The sequence below is a fragment of the Limulus polyphemus genome, unplaced genomic scaffold, assembly GCF_000517525.1.
Source record: "Limulus polyphemus unplaced genomic scaffold, Limulus_polyphemus-2.1.2 Scaffold1583, whole genome shotgun sequence".
Taxonomy (NCBI): Eukaryota; Metazoa; Arthropoda; class Merostomata; order Xiphosura; family Limulidae; genus Limulus; species Limulus polyphemus.
The window spans coordinates 47,970-66,198 of NW_013667193.1; the positions used below are offsets into that span (position 1 = coordinate 47,970).

At 32.5% G+C, this 18,229-nt stretch overlaps 1 protein-coding gene across 2 annotated transcripts in view; it reads left to right on the forward strand.

Annotated features, from left to right (window-relative positions):
* Positions 1-18,229, forward strand: part of LOC106464188 (NEDD4-like E3 ubiquitin-protein ligase WWP1) — a 67,423-nt gene that overhangs the window by 10,416 nt on the left and 38,778 nt on the right. For both annotated transcript variants that reach the window (XM_013924313.2, XM_022391888.1), the window contains exons 3-6: positions 793-864; positions 5,647-5,788; positions 6,984-7,108; positions 13,095-13,238. In XM_013924313.2, the coding sequence (XP_013779767.1) occupies positions 793-864; positions 5,647-5,788; positions 6,984-7,108; positions 13,095-13,238 (483 nt within the window). The remainder of the gene's footprint in view (positions 1-792; positions 865-5,646; positions 5,789-6,983; positions 7,109-13,094; positions 13,239-18,229) is intronic.

Genomic DNA, 18,229 nt, shown 5'->3' on the forward strand with positions numbered 1-18,229 from the left:
AAATGAATATTAAATGGTCCTTCAGAGATAGAACTTGAAATAATTAAAATTACTGAGTTTGAATTTAAGCTCCAAATACTTTCCAATTAGTTTTGTTAATCAAACTATCTGCAGTGTAATGGACATCCTTTTTTAAATTGTATTTTCCATCAGGATTATCAACAACTTGCTATTACTATCAGCATGAGTAAATAATGCATATGTTTTTGGTGATAGGGGAACAAACTTGAAAAGAGATGTAAATCAAACAAGTTATGTGGACAGGGTCTCCCTAAAAGATATTGTTCTATAGGAAGAAAGTTTAGTGATTATTGTGATAATAATCAGCTCTTACAGAACCTTTATCAAAAAGCCATGTAAAGAAATATAACTAGATGAAAACATTAAATATCTATATCACTGTGTATAGTTTTTATAATGATAGAATTTTATATCTCTGATCTTTGTTGAGAGACTACAAAACTGTAATCAGGAAATTTTCTAAAAACCAATGAGGAAGATAACAAAAAAAACTTGTCATGTTAACAGTGTACACTTAATATATTCCTTGGAGGTAGAATCTGGATGTACAGAACTTGACCTAGAAGTGAGACATGCTAAATAAAGTTAAAAATTAGACCCTTTTAACATTTTGTTATTGACAGAATTTGAGTTAGAACCAAGAAGAATACACTGAATTTTTCTTCAACATATTATTGTATATATTAATTGAAAGCATTTTATTTTATTATAGTCTTGTGTACATTGCACATACAGTTTTCTAATGTTATATCATTTATTCTTCTTTTCTAGACTGGGTCAGTAGAAGAATGAGCAGTGGTGCATCACCCCCATCAGGTCTTCTGTTTGAACTGAAAGTAAAAAGTAAGTTTATTGCTTCACAGGTGTTTTCAGAATTCTTTAAAAAAAATCTCTGTTCATGAAAAGAAAAAAAATAAATTTATTACTCATATCTAATTTTTTCTTTCTTATATTTAGAAATCAATTGTTATGAAATCACCAAGATATTGTACTTAATGCTGAATCACATCATATTGAAAATGTTTGAATTTATTATAAAAAAGTTAACACTGTAACCTGTATAATTATTTTAAATATTACATTGAAATTGTACAATTAAAATTCAGTAATCTTGAGTTATACCTTTAGAATATAAAAAAAAGTAAAAAGATGGAATTATTCACTGTGTGAATATAAGAAAGCAGTATAAGAAAGTTATCTTTACTGTTAAAAGATTGTGATATGCAGAATATTTGTTAGATGTATTTAAGTTATAATGTGATCGGTAATTGTGACATTTGTTATAAAAATAGGTACTGGTGTTTTACTGTGTTTCCTTTCTCAATATTGTAGAAGTAAGAGATCATTGGAACAAAATATAATTATCTAAATACCTTTATTAGCAAGTTTGATTTTGTCTTTGCTGTAAAACAAAGAATGTCAAATCTGTGTTGGTAAGGCTGTAACAAAAAATTGGTTACTCTAATTATTGTTGGATAAAAGTATGAGAAAAATGTTAATACCTCTAATATGCATGAAAAAAGTATAGGTTTAAATGTAGTAGCTTTGGCAGATACAAAACATTGTGAATTACATGTGCTTAAAATATTCGAGATGCGAGCCTGTGCAATGAAAATGTATTACGTTTAAAAGATTGTATTTTTTTTTCTCAAGGCTTTGTAAGGTATTTACAAGTCACCATTATTATTATGTCAAGAAATGCCTCTTTGGAAGGAAAAAAAAAAGCTATTTGGAATGATCCAAACAGCAAAAAAAGACTAGAATGCCATATATTTGAATTTAATATATAAAGTAACACTGAGTTAGAATAATAATTCCAATTGAAATAATTACATTTTGTTTCATAACATTGAGCATCATACGTTCAAATACATATATAGGATAACGATGTTTTTAAAAAAATTATTAATATCAAAGGTATAAAAAAAAAATCATTTACTCAGTTAATGCATGAATGTCATATATATTACATGGCAACCACCACAGTGTAAGTATTTTGAAAGCTTGATTCTTTATTGCAAATATAGATGCACATTTAAAGAAGTATATTGCTTATGTTAGTATAGAATATTATGATGTGGTCAATCTAAAATATATTATTCCAGTGTGTGTGCCTTCCTATTTACTGTTTGATGTTGATGCAAACTCATACTAGTTGTATGAAGAGGGGCTCTAATTACTTAGTTGCCAAAAACCTTTCAAATTCAGATCTTCAGAACAGATTTACTGAAGTACTTCCTGTTGTGCTTGTAGTTTATGGCCAACATAGATATCAATTCTAATTGCTCATAAAAACAAGTTGTTGCTTGTCATGACTTTTTATAGATTTACATTCAAAATGTAATTAAACTACTTTATTATCATTATATATGAATAAACTTGATATGAAAACATAGTTGATAAATCAAATTTTAATATTTTATAAAATTTTAATTTCTTAATTTTGTAAGGGATATTTTTTAAAATCCCCAATCTCCCCTTAGTGTGAGAATTGTGGAATTTGCTCTTTAGATCTTCCCTCTTCTCTAATTTATTTACCATCCCTCCATAAAGTTAGGAATTTAATGCATATTACTCATTATAATATAGACATTAGTCAGGCAAAGCATAATATTTATAGCCTTCAATCTTATTTGTTTACAGAGCCAAAAACTACAAAATCAGATGAACTTGCCACACCTTTTTCACAAATTTCCAAATTTATATTACTTGTAACCAGTAGAAAGCCAAAGTTTTAATCTATCAATGGTGTATTATATTGTTTTCTCTACACAGAATTGTCTATTTTGCATACAGTTTGAAATGTTTTCTTATGATATTCATATTAACAAGCTTAGCTGAATTAATAAAGGCTCTTATTGTATAGTTAGAAAGCCACAAAAATTATAATATTTATAAGGCATTGTTTATTTTGTGCATATTACTATTCTACATTTTCAGGTGCATTATTTAAGTAAGAATTATATAGTGTAGTATAAGTGTGGTTTTATTATGCTCTTCAAATGTTACAAGCAGCTCAATACAGCATAACTATGATCTTATACACTGGCAAATACAGTGTGTAATTTTATATGGTAACATGAGCTACACAATCGGTGAGCGTCTTAGAACTTGTGTGGTGGAATTATTAGTTAGACATTGTCCAAAGGGAAATAAAACAATAAATTTAAATATAAGTAGATGTTTACTGTTATGAGATTTAAGCTATTTAGGATTATTAACTGTAGTTTCATGTTAAAATAAACAGTCATTCTAGAAAGAAAGAGTAATTTGGATTTATTTCCTATTTTTTTGTGGTGGTTACAAGGTTGGTCAAATTGACTGAATGGATATTAATGTAGGGTAGAGAAGAAAACAGATAAAATATAAAGTTTTACTGAAAAAACTTTTGATATATATTTTGGAAGTTTGAGATTATGCAAATGAAAATTCATGATTTTTAGATAAGAGTATTTTTAATCCTAACATGCAAAATCACTCTGCACTCAGAGCAGACAACACTGTGACTCCTTATAGTCAGACAAATTTTTAATAAAAATACTTAAGTTAAAAAAATCTAAATATTTGTGTACAAAAGACATGTTTACTGAAAGTTTGCCAAATTTCATGAAGATGCACAAAACATATTAGAAGTTGTAGTTTAAAACCTCTGATGGTTACTTTGGGGTCATGAACATCTAATCAACCAAGCAAGTAACAAAAGGGTTAACAGTGGTAGTGTTTTAATCATATTTCTATAGATTCTTTGACTTTTGCTTTTGACAGTTTTATTGTTAATATTTAAACTGTACAATTTTACATTGTTTTTAATTTTATTATATAATTTAAGTTTTTACTATTTGAGCTAAGTGTGGCACTATGTGCCAGACTGTAGATCTGAGGTTCATTGGTATATGTGCCCCATAACCACCAAAAAACAAAAACAAAAAAAACAACTGTGCTCTGCCAGTTGGGGCCATGGCTACATTGTAATAGTGATTGTAAAATACTACTCTGTGGTGTGACAAGAGAACCCCCAAGAATTGGTAGTGTTGACTAGTTGCTTTCCCTGTAGTCCAGCATATGAAAATTAGGGCAGCTATTGCAGATAGCCCTCATGTGGCTTTGAGTGAAATTCAATAAAAAACGTTTTAACCATTGACTCTTTCCAATTGTTTTACCATTGTACTACTTTTATTCCATTACTTGATTTAATTTATTACAAGTAAGGAAAATACTTCAAAAAAGGAAGTAAATGTAATGATGGCTAATATCAATCCTTCAAAAACAATGCAAACAAGATAGTATGACTTAAGGACAACAACAAGGAATTATAACAGAGGCATAATTTTGAGTTTAAAATTTATTATGTTGTTTCTGGTTTATATTAAGTTTATTACTGTTTTATAGTGCTAATTTTAATTGACTATGAACAATTAATGTATTTTCATAGCAAATGTATTGCAAATGCCACCCCTACTATCTTGTTTGCATTGTTTTTGAAGGATTGATTTTAGCCATTTCTATATTTACTTCCTCCTTTGAAAGGTTTTTTTCTTGTTTGCTTTTTTTTTAATGCAGTGTTTCAATAGACATAGGAAGGTTGTGTTTATAACCAAGTTCTAAATTCAATGAGGTTCCAACTGTAATATTTACTGTTTATCTATTATTGGCTGGTAATTTCTGTTTCACCCTGTACTTAAGCTTTTTAAAGAAACAACAAATTTCTGTAAGAAAGCTAACTTCAAGGGGTAATGATAACATCATCTACACTAGAATTATGGTTGCTTTTTTAATTACAACTAGTTGATAATACTTATTAAAGCACATATTCCATTGACACCATTGTTTTGGTTTTTGAGTTATGTAATAAAAAAGAAACAGAAGAACAAGAAATTCAAACTTTTTACTCTGATCGATATGGCATTTATAGATTCTCAGAACTTGTGACTCAGTTATTACATAAATACTGTTATAATAGGAAACAATGTGTGTTATTGTAAATTTCTGATGACCCATAGAGGAGATATTTAAAATACCATTTCCATGAACAATCTGAGCCATCCCTACATACAGTGCTACTGCCTGCTTGATACACATTTTATACACCACACTTAACACACGTGACCTTAGTTATTTTGTACCAAGAAACCCCCAAGTAACAACTACAGTGAGGAAATGTGCTTTGCTAACTATTTTATAACCTGCTTTATTAGTATTAGGTGCTTCAGCATGATATAGCTTTGAGCAGATTTACATGTGAAAAGTAGCAAAGGGTGAATGTGACTTCTGGTCAAGATGAAAAGAAAATAACTTGTGTGATAAGTCTTGAAAGATTATACTTTAGAAAAAAAAAGGAAAATTTATGGCTGTATTATCTCTATAAGGTGATTTTTCCTAAGACAAAAGCTGATCATGTGGAGTCCAATCATTAAGGCATTTATCAAACGTAAGAGTAATTTGATAGTAAGATAACTGGTTATAATATGAACATTTTATATTGAACTTTTACTTTGTTTCATTATGCTGAAATCAACATTTTTCAAGATTATTTATACTTGTGAGTAATTTCTTTCAGCAGTTGTTTTTTGGGAGATACTATACTCATTTATTGTCTTGGTCAATAAATGTCTTTTTTTTTATTAGTTGTATCAGCCAAGCTTCACTCATCTGGCATTTTATTTAAACCTGATCCTTACGTGGAACTTGTTGTGGATGGTGGTATTCCTGTTAAGACAGAGTATCAGAAAAGCACCACTACTCCAAAATGGGAAGAACAGTTTGCAATGTATGCTTACATTTTAGATTGTTTGTATCTAATAGTTGTACTGAATTCAGATACATTCTTCGTAATTTACGTGTAGTGGGACTGGACCTTCTGTAAAACTACTAAGATTATTGTAACAATGTAACATACTAGTTCTGTAATATGGAAAAACTCATCAAATAGGTTTAAAGAACTCAACCCACTGTTACTGTTAAAGAATGAAACTCCCCAATACCTCTAATATGCAAAGATAAATGTGAATTGTCACCAAAATGTGATTTTTTAAAATACCAGTGATTTTTTTTAGTCAGTAATGTTGATTTAACAATAGTAAAAACTTGATTAAATTGATTGTAGTATTGCTGACAAACCTCTGAAATGTTGGGAGATAATTGGCAAACTAACAGAAAAGGAAATAAAATGCTTTTATGTGAGATAAAAAAAATATATTTTAAATTATGCTTTTTTGTTACATTATCTAGACAATTTAGTATGTATTCATTGATGAAGTGACAAGATTAGTTTTAACACTTAATTTAATTACATTTTTGTTTATTTTGGACAAGTGACAATTCTTGTAAGTTCTGAACATAAGACTTGCTGAACTATGAAAACATCATAGTGTTGAAGACACTTGCAGTGAAAGTAGTTGAGATAGATTGCTCTTTTGTTTTTAGTATTCTTGTTTGCTGTGGAATAGACTTAGATCATTGCTCATTTATTCTGAACTTTCTTTTTTATCAGGGATAGACTTTATTTGTTCTTAGTGGGTTGTCAGTCTGTAATCTTTTAATCCTGTTTCTTGAAATTCCTTTCTTAAGTAAAATCTTGTGCTCTAATGGCTCGGGACCTAACTTATAAGTGGCTTAACTGATATTCATAAGAATACAAGGTATCACATGCTCATGCCAAACTATTAATGAAGTAAAAATACTTTTAGTTATGATAGATATTAAATAACAGTCATATTTTAATGTTTAGATGATATTGATTAGAAAGAAAAACTGTCAACTCATAAACAGTTCTGCTTTTATCTTTCTCCTACAAATAATTTTTCTGCTCTATGTGATACTTAGCTTTATTTAGTCCTTGAGCTTAATATGCTTGTGTATTTTATAATTAAAATTTGCATTTCTAACTTCTAGAAAGTTTTATTTTGTATATTGTATTTTACACTAACATATGATAAATGTGATCATTGTTTCTTGGTTTTTAGACTGGTTAGTCCATATTCCAAGCTTCACTTCAGAATATACAATCATGGGTCCTTGATCAGAAATGGAGTGCTTGGAGAGTGTGTTCTTGATCTTCACAATGTACTTGCTACATATGGAGGACGATGTGAGTGCTGATAAATACTTTTTGTATCATTCTTTATTTTTTAAATTAATTAATTGATCTCTAAAGGGCTTTGACCTTGGATGGAAAAGGTTTGACTTTTGATTTAAAGAAACACTAGTGTGATTTTTATATAAATCCTAATATTTTATTAAACAGAAATTTATCTTTGTAGCTTGTTGTACATTAATTTTAAGTTATTTTAGACAGTTTTTTCACCCAAGATATCAGAAACTACTCACTATATAATAATATATTGGAGGCACCACTTCACAGAACAACAGTATATCATTATGATTGGCTGAAATCCTATATCACACATTCATAATATATCTATACTTGATTTAGTAAAAAAGAATGAAATATGTACACAAGAATATTTTCAGTTGGTATACACTATATTATTTAAAAATACAAAGTCTGTCGGTTAAGTTGGGACAAAGTAAGATTGTTTTGTAATTAAAAATGGTATAATTATTTTTTTATATCTTAAATGTATGTCAAATTTCAACAGTTGCTTGACAAAGAGCACTGTTCATAAGTTTGTCTTTTTTTTTAATTCAGGTTTAATTGTAGTCCATGTTTCTAAACCACTATCAAGTCCTGGAGAGACAGACAATCTCTTTTGTTTGGCACTAATATTTTTCTAAAGTATAAAATAAATGTTATCCTTTTTCAACATTACTTTATATTCTCTAAATTACAGTATTCTAGTTTTTATTATTATCAACTGAAACTTTCATAAGAAGCAATCTGTGATTGAGATTGACATCTCTTCTCTTGTAGACACACTTCTACATTTGATGCAAATTTTATTATGGACCCAAAGCTTATGATTTGAACAATTTTTTTTGTCCTTTTCCTCTCCATTTATGATTCTGAGAAAGCAGACATCCCTATTTACAAGATAATATGACATTTTAGGATTCTAACTGATTATCAATGGTTATCTCAGAGAAGAGATTGGTCTCATATGTTCCAGCACTAACAAGTTTCTTAGTCAGCACCTGTTCATTCTTTCTTTGGAAAGTTTATTAAATTTCTAATGTGGAATGATTGTGTATCAATCCCATATTCTTCCCTTTTCTTTTTCTTATGTCTTTATAGGATTGTTAGAACCTTAGTGAGGTGCTTGAATAATTTGTGAGTGGATTTTATAAAATTTTAGTACTATTGGTTACTGCTTCCTAATTTGAAAAAATATTCTATCAAAGCCAGTAAAGCCTAAATGGAGAGAACTTGGTCTGGTGCATCAATCTGCTAAAATTGTTGTTTGATGGTACACAGCTTGCAAGAGAGAGAGAGGATTACAACCACCAAACCATTTTTTATATGCTAAAGAAGGAAGCTCTTCATGCAAAGATATTTAACAAACACTGCTACTGTCTGCCATGTTTATTTCAGCAGAAAGCTTAACATGTTCAGCCCTTCAAACTGATGGACATATGTGCACACTTCTGTAAATGTGGTGAACCAATCAGAAAAATAACTTTATTGTGATAAAGTAATTCTGTCTGTTTCATTAAAAAGTCTGTAATTATGGCTCTGAAAAGTCATTAAAAGTCATTATTTTTCAAAGCCCCTAATATGCAGAAACCTTGTCATCAATAAACTAAATTATTTTGCTCACTGTATTTGACATTTTCTCTTATGAGGCCTTGTTGCTATTGTATAGTACCTTTTTTTGGTCACTTTATTACCAGAGAATATTGATCAACTATAGATAAGCAATAGTTTGCAATAGCATTTTTCAAAGCCCCTAATATGCAGAAACCTTGTCATCAATAAACTAAATTATTTTGCTCACTGTATTTGACATTTTCTCTTATGAGGCCTTGTTGCTATTGTATAGTACCTTTTTTGGTCACTTTATTACCAGAGAATATTGATCAACTATAGATAAGCAACCATAAATGTGGTTTTAATCCTTATACTAGATTATGCCAGAGGAAAGTTGGATGACTTCAGAATGTTGTAACTTTTTGGCTCTAATTATTTTGTGACTGTTATCTAATTGATATGTAGTTAATTATTTAAGAAGCATTTGTTTTTGTTTTTTATATTTATACATGGTTTTATTTCTGATGCGTGTTAAAGTGAATTGACTTGGATTTTTCTAACCTTTTTTCATATTTCATGAAGCATAGACTGTGGTTTGAGGAATATGGTGCTTTAAGAGAATGAACTTCTTGTTGAGGTCCCGTGTCTTGATGTTCTAGGTTTTCCCTTTTCCCTTCATTTTCAGATCATGTAAACTATTGACAATTCTGTATGTAAGTTTACCCTATAACTGTTAGAACACAGCCTGTTAGGCATATTTGACTAGTTTTTTTTGACAAAGTAGTTTCAATTAATGGCCAAAATAATTTTAACAGCTGACAGTGGGTGTGATTTGATGTGGCTTTCAACTCTGTGACCTGGGGTTATTTGTTACATTTCTTTTTGTCCAGCAGGTTGTGGCATGATACAGACTACACAAGCAGCAAGCCATGTCTGTATCCATTCACATTCCCCAGTGTGGTGTGCCTTCGTGTTTTTTGTTGTGACTTGGTCTGGAAATTCTGTAGATTTTGTTTGGAATACATTTTGATTTTACCATTGTCTATTAACCTGCTATAATCTGTAGTAATGGTATGCAGAGTGCACTGAGTCTGGTCTATAGTCTTACCATCGTCTATTAACCTGCAATAATCTGTAGTAATGGTATGCAGAGTGCACTGAGTCTGATCTATAGTCTTACTATCAACTATTAACCTGCTATAACATCTAATCTGTAGTTATGATATGAAGAGTGCAGTGATTCTGGTCTTTTAGTCTATATAACCCAAATTGACTCTGATTCTTCTGTAAAGCTGTAAAACTAAAATATTCTTCTGGAGTTTCTGATTAATAATAAGTGTTGGTTGTGGTGTGTTGGTCATGTTGGGATGTTAGATGTTGTACTGTATTTGAACACTGCATTTTTGGTGTACTGGGTTTTACATATTTGCCATATTATGAATCAAATGACATTCAGGTGGCTTTAAGTTCTAAAATGGATAAGAAAGGATCATGGGTAATGTGACATGATGTAAGCTAATTGATTAAGCAGTAACTTTATGTAGAAATAAAATAATGTTGATAACATGTATGAAAAAAAAAGTGCCAAACCATGTGCTGCTATTATACATACAAGAGAAACAGGGATTCCCCTAATTTTGGTACATCCCAGTTGTCCATGGTGTAAGGTACATAGATTTAATGCTCATTAAAAACTGCTTTCTCTTATATTGAATTATTATTGCTGGTGAAGACAATCACAGGATGATTAATAGCTTTTTTATTGGTTTTGATAAAATGTTTTAATTTTGAAGTCACTATATAAACAAAGCATGAAAATAATGAATTCCTGTTGACAAATGCTTCTTGTATTGGATAAAATAACATTGTCATTTATGGCTAGTATAAAGAGGAATATACTCGGAATGTAAACCAACGTTTTGTATTTTTTTTACTACGAGTTAATGATTTTGTAGCATGAAACTATTGCAATTGCAGGGTTTCTTGTGATTAAAATAGCTATTAATTTGTCGATCATTTGGTTGATTTCTACTGCCAAACAAACCATTATTTGACATGGATTTGAATTCACGTGTATAGAAAATTAATGTTATTGAAATTCTGTACTGTGTTAAGTAGCCTACCTTGGCCATTGCTAGTGTTATTAAAGTCATGTGGGACCTACTTATAACTTATATTGAAACAGCATATATATGCTTTGTTTATTAGTGTATGTAGTCAGTAGGTTGTGCATGTTGCTTTCAAACCTAGCTTAGTCTCTACAATGATATAATACACATATACATTATTATTATTAGTAGTATTAATTGTGTTATACTGTGTATAGGCCTAGACATATCCTAACACTAATAGCAATAAAACAATGCAGGTATTATAATGTCAATCAGAAAATCTAGGTATAGGTTATAGCTGTATCGACTGAAACTTGAAAACTGGAGATCTAAGTTGTATAAAGCTGTATGTTTAGTATCGATACTGCAGTGGATGTGCAGCTTCCAATAGTGTAATTCTGTGGATTCTTGCAATCCCAGTACTATCTAGGCTTAGATAACAAATAAACCATGATGTGCCATTGCAACCTTGATTTGATATTAATGCTCTCAATTTCTGAAATCCAAATATAGATTGATCTACATCTAGTTCATTTTGCACTCTGATAAAATACAAGAACTATGATCATGATTTAAATTTTTAACTAAAGGAGTGACTTTTTTGTTAAATCTGTGTATTAAAAAAAAGCATGATTGTTTTCCAACACTACAAAGAGACTTGTACATAAGATGTTCAAGCAAATTATATGCGAATAGATATAAAATTTTTTGTTTTTTCTTAATTGATGTAATATATGATGAACAGCACTTAGAGCATGGAACTGTCTTAACATTCACGATACATGAAAATGACATGGGTTGGAAGTTGTTAACAGATCACGGTAACCCAGGAATTTTCAGGATGTTTCTCCAAAAGCTCTTTGGTTTTAACCGTGTCTTAACAACAGTTACTTAAATAAGCCTGAATACTTATCAAGCTTGAAGAAGCAGGAATTAGAAAAAGAAACAAAGCAACAAGACTATCTATTCAAGGTGATGTTGTGCAGTATCTCTGGGTTTTATTTAATAGATACCTGAGTAATATCTATTAGCAACATATCAGAACTTCTGCAACCAACAATAACAGAATCTTCTTACTCAATAGCAAGATAGAGTAATTACTGTTTACTGTTCATAAATTTTCCATAAACTTTGCTATTCTTTCCAGTAATGTCTACCACATTTCTTTATTTTTCAGGAACTGTTAATTAGGAAATTTTGTAAATATACTCTTGCTCTGCTGTAGGGTTCAAAGGCCTCCTCGTGATTCACAGAAGCCTCGGTGTTTTGATCAAGCTCCTTCATTATTCTCAGTTACTTCTATAGCTACCCCAAGGATGGGGATGCATACTTGAAGAATCTCTTGTTAGGGTACCTGCCTATAGTATCTGAGCATTTGTGCCAGATTTGGTCTCTCTAGCTTGAATGATAATATGAACACAGTTCCAGAAATGGCAATCCTGGGATTATGAAGGTGACCGAGGCCAGATTTAAGCTTAGTGACCCTGCAAACCTACTCCTAGACTCATCATACTTTGTGACCTTTCAGTTGCATTTTAGCCTTCCTTGGTTCCCCAAATAAATAAGGTAGGGGAACTGTGTCATATAAATAAGGACACCTGCTGGTCCACTCCAAGTCAAACTGCTATGTTTTGTCCTGCTAGCTCCAAACTTGTAAGAGGAGTTCATAGAAAAACAAATTCACAAACACGCAACATGAATTAATACAGGATTCCACAGATGGCCATAATAATTTTTTTTCTGAATTTAAGTTTTCATATTGAAATTTGTTCTTGAGCTGATAATGACTTTTGCCTCAGCATATACATGTGCAAGAAAGAAGCTTCAAGTTGGCAGCAAAGAAGGGAGAAAGATTCAAAACCATGACGACTCATTATTAGTTTTAAACAAAACTATAGAAATGTATTGGATTTGTAAAGGATCAGATGATAGTATTCTTTGACAAAGAAATTTTAATTTTAAACGTTGCATCCCAAAAAGTGATATATCACTAAAATTAATAACACCAGTTATAAAAAAAACATAAAATGAAATATTCCGATACAAGTTGACCTGCTTCATAAAACAAAGTAATATTAATAAAGAAGCAAAAACTAACTCACTCCATGAAAAGAGATGAAAATTAAACATTCATTATTAAGTATGAGAATAAGATTGATGCAGAGTATCATTGTTGTTTTAATATTTAGAAGACAACTGTTGTTTAAGACTTGTTGATTAAAGTATATATCTAAATTATAGATAAGTATTGAGCTTATTGTAAAATGTGGCATTTATATCGTCTCAAAAAATTGAAATGACATTTCTGCTTGATACAGTGGACCATGTGACTCTGACATTAGATCTCAAGGTCAGTGGAAAAACTAGTCGAAGTTCTAGTACTTTGTTTATAATGTTAGATGGAGTACAGATTGATATGAACTGTTATCCCGCTCGTGATTCTCCGATTCCAGCAAACAGTAGTAAGTTTTCATTCTCTGTGTGTGTGTATTTTTTATCCATATTTTCATTATATATTAGTTCTAGCAGTGGTGTAAAATATCAAAGTATACATCCTAAAACCTTGTATGTTTCTGTGCAAACAACAGATGAGGTGAAAAAACAACAAAACTTATCACATGGAGAATTAAAGTAAGAAGCAAATATGGATACCATATGTGTGTGAAACTATTTTCTCGGTATTGTGCAAATTTAGATTATACTTGTAGCAGACAAAAGAAAGACCTTTGACGCTAATTTCACACACTTCTAATTAGGAATCCATAATCGATTGTCGAAGAAGATTATGAGAAATAAGTCTAAATTATAGTGTAATTTTTTTTTGCTTATTTTTAGCTTGGTTTTAAACTTGTCAGTCCTTGATATTGTTTTGCTTTCTTTTTCAATCATTTTAATGTTAAATACTAAAACCTTATCTGTTTCACGTAAATAGTAGATGAGATAAAAAGAGATGAAAATTAAATAACTTGAATAGTTTTTGGAACATTATTGTTTCATTACCCTCTTAAAAATTCTACACAGTTTATGATGAGTATTGAAAAATTAGTAGAGAAAAAAATGTGTTATAAGGGAGTAAGTTGTTATAAAAGTTTTATATTTATAAATTTTTTGCTCTGGCTGTTGCATCCAATCTGACAAGAAATATTAAAATTACTCCTGATGATCTTATGTATTGTATGTAATATGTAAATGAAGGTTTTTCTGTTAAATAATTAGCAACAGTTTATTCATATTAATACCTCTAGTTATAAAAAGACCTTGTGGAATAGTTCTATTATTTTTCTTTAATAGATATATGAAGCTTTTGCAGTACCCATGGGGTCCACCCATAAAGCTGACACTTAGATATACTTTTATTGTTAATTGGAACACTCACTAGCTGAATTTGTAATGACATTTTAATTTATCTACGTCCAGTGCTTCTGTGTGAAAATATTACTAGATGCATACCACAAGATAACAAGTAAATTATATCTTTGCATTTCCAAAACATGCTTACCTCTGCTGACACTATAGCTATTTCTTGATCTGTGGGGTTCCACTCTTTGCCAATTTAAGCATGGAAAATGCTTGCTTCAGTCTTTCATACCCCACTCGATTGCTCTTGGCAAATTCTAATTTGCAAAATTTTCAACTTCAATGTGCCCTCTATCTAGGTACTGTATATATGCACCTTATTCAGATAATGTAATCTCTGATTTCTATAAACAGGAGTATTGTGATTATTCACAATTTTTGTTGTGAATTTGGACGTGGTTGGCATTTCTACTGTTATCTTATCATTTATATTTATAAATTATATTGACAAAAAAAAACTGTACCGACTGGTATGAATTCTGAAGTTAATGTTTCTACTATGGAGGCCTACCAGACCTTTTCTCTTTCACCTCTGCTATCTGATGTTTGTCAACAGCCAGGGGGGAGGGGTCACCCTCAGTTGAAGTTGTCCGTGATATGATCCGTTGCGATATGGAGACATATATGCGAACTGAAGGTGTATCTTCGGAGGGTTCTGAGGTGGCTTTTACAAATGACCCGGGACCAGTTAGGGAAAATTTAGACTTGTTTTTTCTGGCTCATTCTTCTACTAGGTTGGCCTCAACAGAGGATCATTTTGATCAGCCACCTACAGCCTCTTTTCCTTCATTTGGTTACTCAAGTTTGTGAGGTTTTGGGGGTCTCTCCTATTGCACTTGACTTTATTCTTTCTTTGTTGGCAGAAAGGATGGGAAGTGTTTACTTGGTTTTTCCTCCTCTTCCTGATATTGCTGATCATGATGGGAGATTTGCCACTCAGTTTCATGATGGGATAGCTATGCCTTCTCCCCCAAGTTTATCGGGAAAACATACTTTGGCTTATCACCACCAGGAGGAGGTATATTTAGATTCTCAATGGATGGAGCTCTTTTTGGACCTGTGGGGATTTAGATTGGAATCTGTGATCACTTTAAACAGTTCACAGTTTTCTCTGATTCTTCTTACTCTCACAACTGTCCTGAGGTATTTATCTTCGATCTAACTTTTGTTTGAAGCCTATCAACATTCCCTTCAGCAATTTGAGGATGAATTGAGATTTTGCCGATGTCTTCCTCAGACAGATTGTTTTCTTCTGTTGGTTTTTTGGTTGGTTGGTTGGTTAGAATTTATTGGGTAGTGACACTTTTTATAAAGTGTTTGTTTACCGTTTTCTGCCCTCAGGGAGCTACTGGAAGCTCCTTTTTTTTTTCCATCTCTTGTTGTTTGCCTGAGTTTCTGAGATGTTAGAATCATGAATTTACATATAAATTTTTCTTTATGATCGTTGACTTTTTGCCCTTCTGGTGCTAATTGGGAGTGTCAGCTCATAGTGTTTCCTGATCCTCTTCTTCGGTTCCCAGGTTTATTGGTTCCCATAATAAAGTCCATCTGTATTTTCAAGGATCTTCAGCTTGGGTGGACCAACGACAATGGCATTGGTGACTATCCCATGGGCAGGGGAGCAGTTGGTGCATGATTACCTCACTTTCTGGACATCTGTAGTACTTTCACCAGAGAATCCATGGGTACTTCATGTTCTGGCTTAAGGTTTGGTCATTCAATATATGTCACATCCACCATTATCTGCACAACTTGTTACCTTTTCACCTCCAACAGATCCACGGCTAGTAAGTGTCATTCCCATGCAATAAGAGAGTTGTTAGTCACAAGGACAGTAGAAAGGGTCAATCCCATTGGAATTCTCAACTGCAGTTGTTTGGTCTCTGATACCTCATCCTCAAGCATTGCCAGTAGATGCGTTCAGTCAGGACTGGACAGGTTTACATCTGTATGTCTTTCCTGATTCGCTATTGCTCCTGGGTTCTGACTATGGTTCGTTCCACTCCCTGTCAAGTTCTCTTGGTTGCACTATATTGACCAGCTCAAACGTGGTTTCCACTTCTTCAGCAGCTGTAGGAATGTCCACCTCTACCTCTTCCACTTTGACAGTCTCTGTTGAGACAACCTCAATCAAACATTCTTCACCCAGGTGTTTGCTTCATCTATGGTGGCTTTATATAAGACATACTTATCCACATTTTTTAGTGTTCCAAATATTGGAAGTTTTTGAATCCCTAGTACTGTCACGTCTACTCAGATCCTTTTGTATTTTTCAGCCTAAATGACCTTCTTAATTACTGAATTGGGATTTTACAGTTGTTTTACATGCATTGTCTCATCTTCTCTTTGAGCCCTTAGCTTTATATTCTTTGCTTCACCCTTATCTTAAATTGTAGTTTTGTTGTTGTTTGCAATCCATGTGCATTGGACTCTTTATCATTCCACATTTGTCCTGCTTTACCTTAATAGATCTTTTTTTCCCAAGACTCTGCCAACCAGGTAAGAGAAGAGATATTTTATCACCAATTCATTTGCCAGCCATTTCTCACCTTTATGACCACTTTGATCTTTATTGTTTGTTATGTCCTGTCGGGGCCCTCAAGTGTTATTTGACTCGTACTAACTCATTTCGAGGTACTAGGAATCGCTTGTTCATTTTTCGCATCCTTCTATTTTCCATAACCTATTACCTTAACAAGGTGGCTTTGCAAATTGATTCACATGACCTATAATGGGTTAGCATTACAGGAGAAGAATCATTTGTGTCACATCTCACCAGATTCGTCATTTCTCTGTCATTAGCTGCCAGGTTGAATTACCATCTGGAAGATATTGTGTAGGCTGATATGTGGATTACTCCTAATATTTTCCTATCTCAGTACTTATATAATCTGGCAGTTTTCTTTTCTGAGGGTTTTCGACTACCCCCTGTAGCTATTTTGACCACATCTGTTAGCATTTAACCAAAGGTATTTTCCTCAATCATATATTCTTTTATTTCCTGGATTCCTTAATTTTTTATTGGATCCCTCTGTATGGCGAGTGTTGCCCGGGTAGGTAGACTTTCTCTTTTCAGTTCTGCACTACCAACTACTTTCACTATAATTACTACAGGTTGCAGCAGGCTCTGTTCAAAATGGGGTGTTCCATAAGACCATCTAGGCACCTACCGGATGGTATGACCTTATTATTATGGACTATCATGAGTAAAGCTAAAGTCCTGCCTGTCCCTGCTGATTTTCAGGTTGAATAAATTAAGATCGGTTTGCTTTTTAAAATGTAGGGAACTTGGTTCACCTATTGCACAGTTTCCAGAGCACTGTACTTCAGGACTTCCCAATGCGTATTAACCCCCAGACTACTAGTGGAGCTTGGGAGTCCTTACCACCCCCCAGTTTCCAGTCGCTGGGGTGACGGACAGAGGCTTCAGAGTGTGTTCCTCCACTCTGGAGAAGAGGGTGAAGTTGGGGGCCCTGGATGATTTCCCCAGATGTCAGTAGGAGTGGCACCAGCCTCCACGGGAGCCTACTCGTAATTCTGGTTCAGATTTGGCACGAAGTTATCCAGTTTGGGGGTGCATGGCCCTTCTTTTTGATCAATGTTGGTTTCATTTCTACTATCTCCTCATAATTCCGAATGCGAAATGGTCCCATCCTAGGTCCTTGGTTGAGCACAGGTTCCACGTCCTCTATAATTCCAGGGGCAAGCAGAATACTCCTTGCCCTCTTAGTTTGGGAGTGAGGATGAATATTCATAATTCCAGACTGGATGAGTTTTGTTCCTTTGGTTGAGTACAGCATACACGATCCCATCATTCTGAGCCTGGGGTGTTGCCTTTTGGACTTCTTCAGGTGGAAGAGAAAGTTTGTCCACTTTGGCATTGCTTACTTTCTTGTCGTGATTCCGGTGATGTGAAATGCATCATTCTATGGCTACAGATTGGATCCAATCAAAAGTATTTATATATATGTATATATATATATATATATATAATATAAATTTGTCAATAGCCTAGACCCCAATGTGGATATACGGTACCACCTAACCCTTAACTTACCCAACCCGAGTTGTACGGACCTCAGCTATCTGGTTGGGC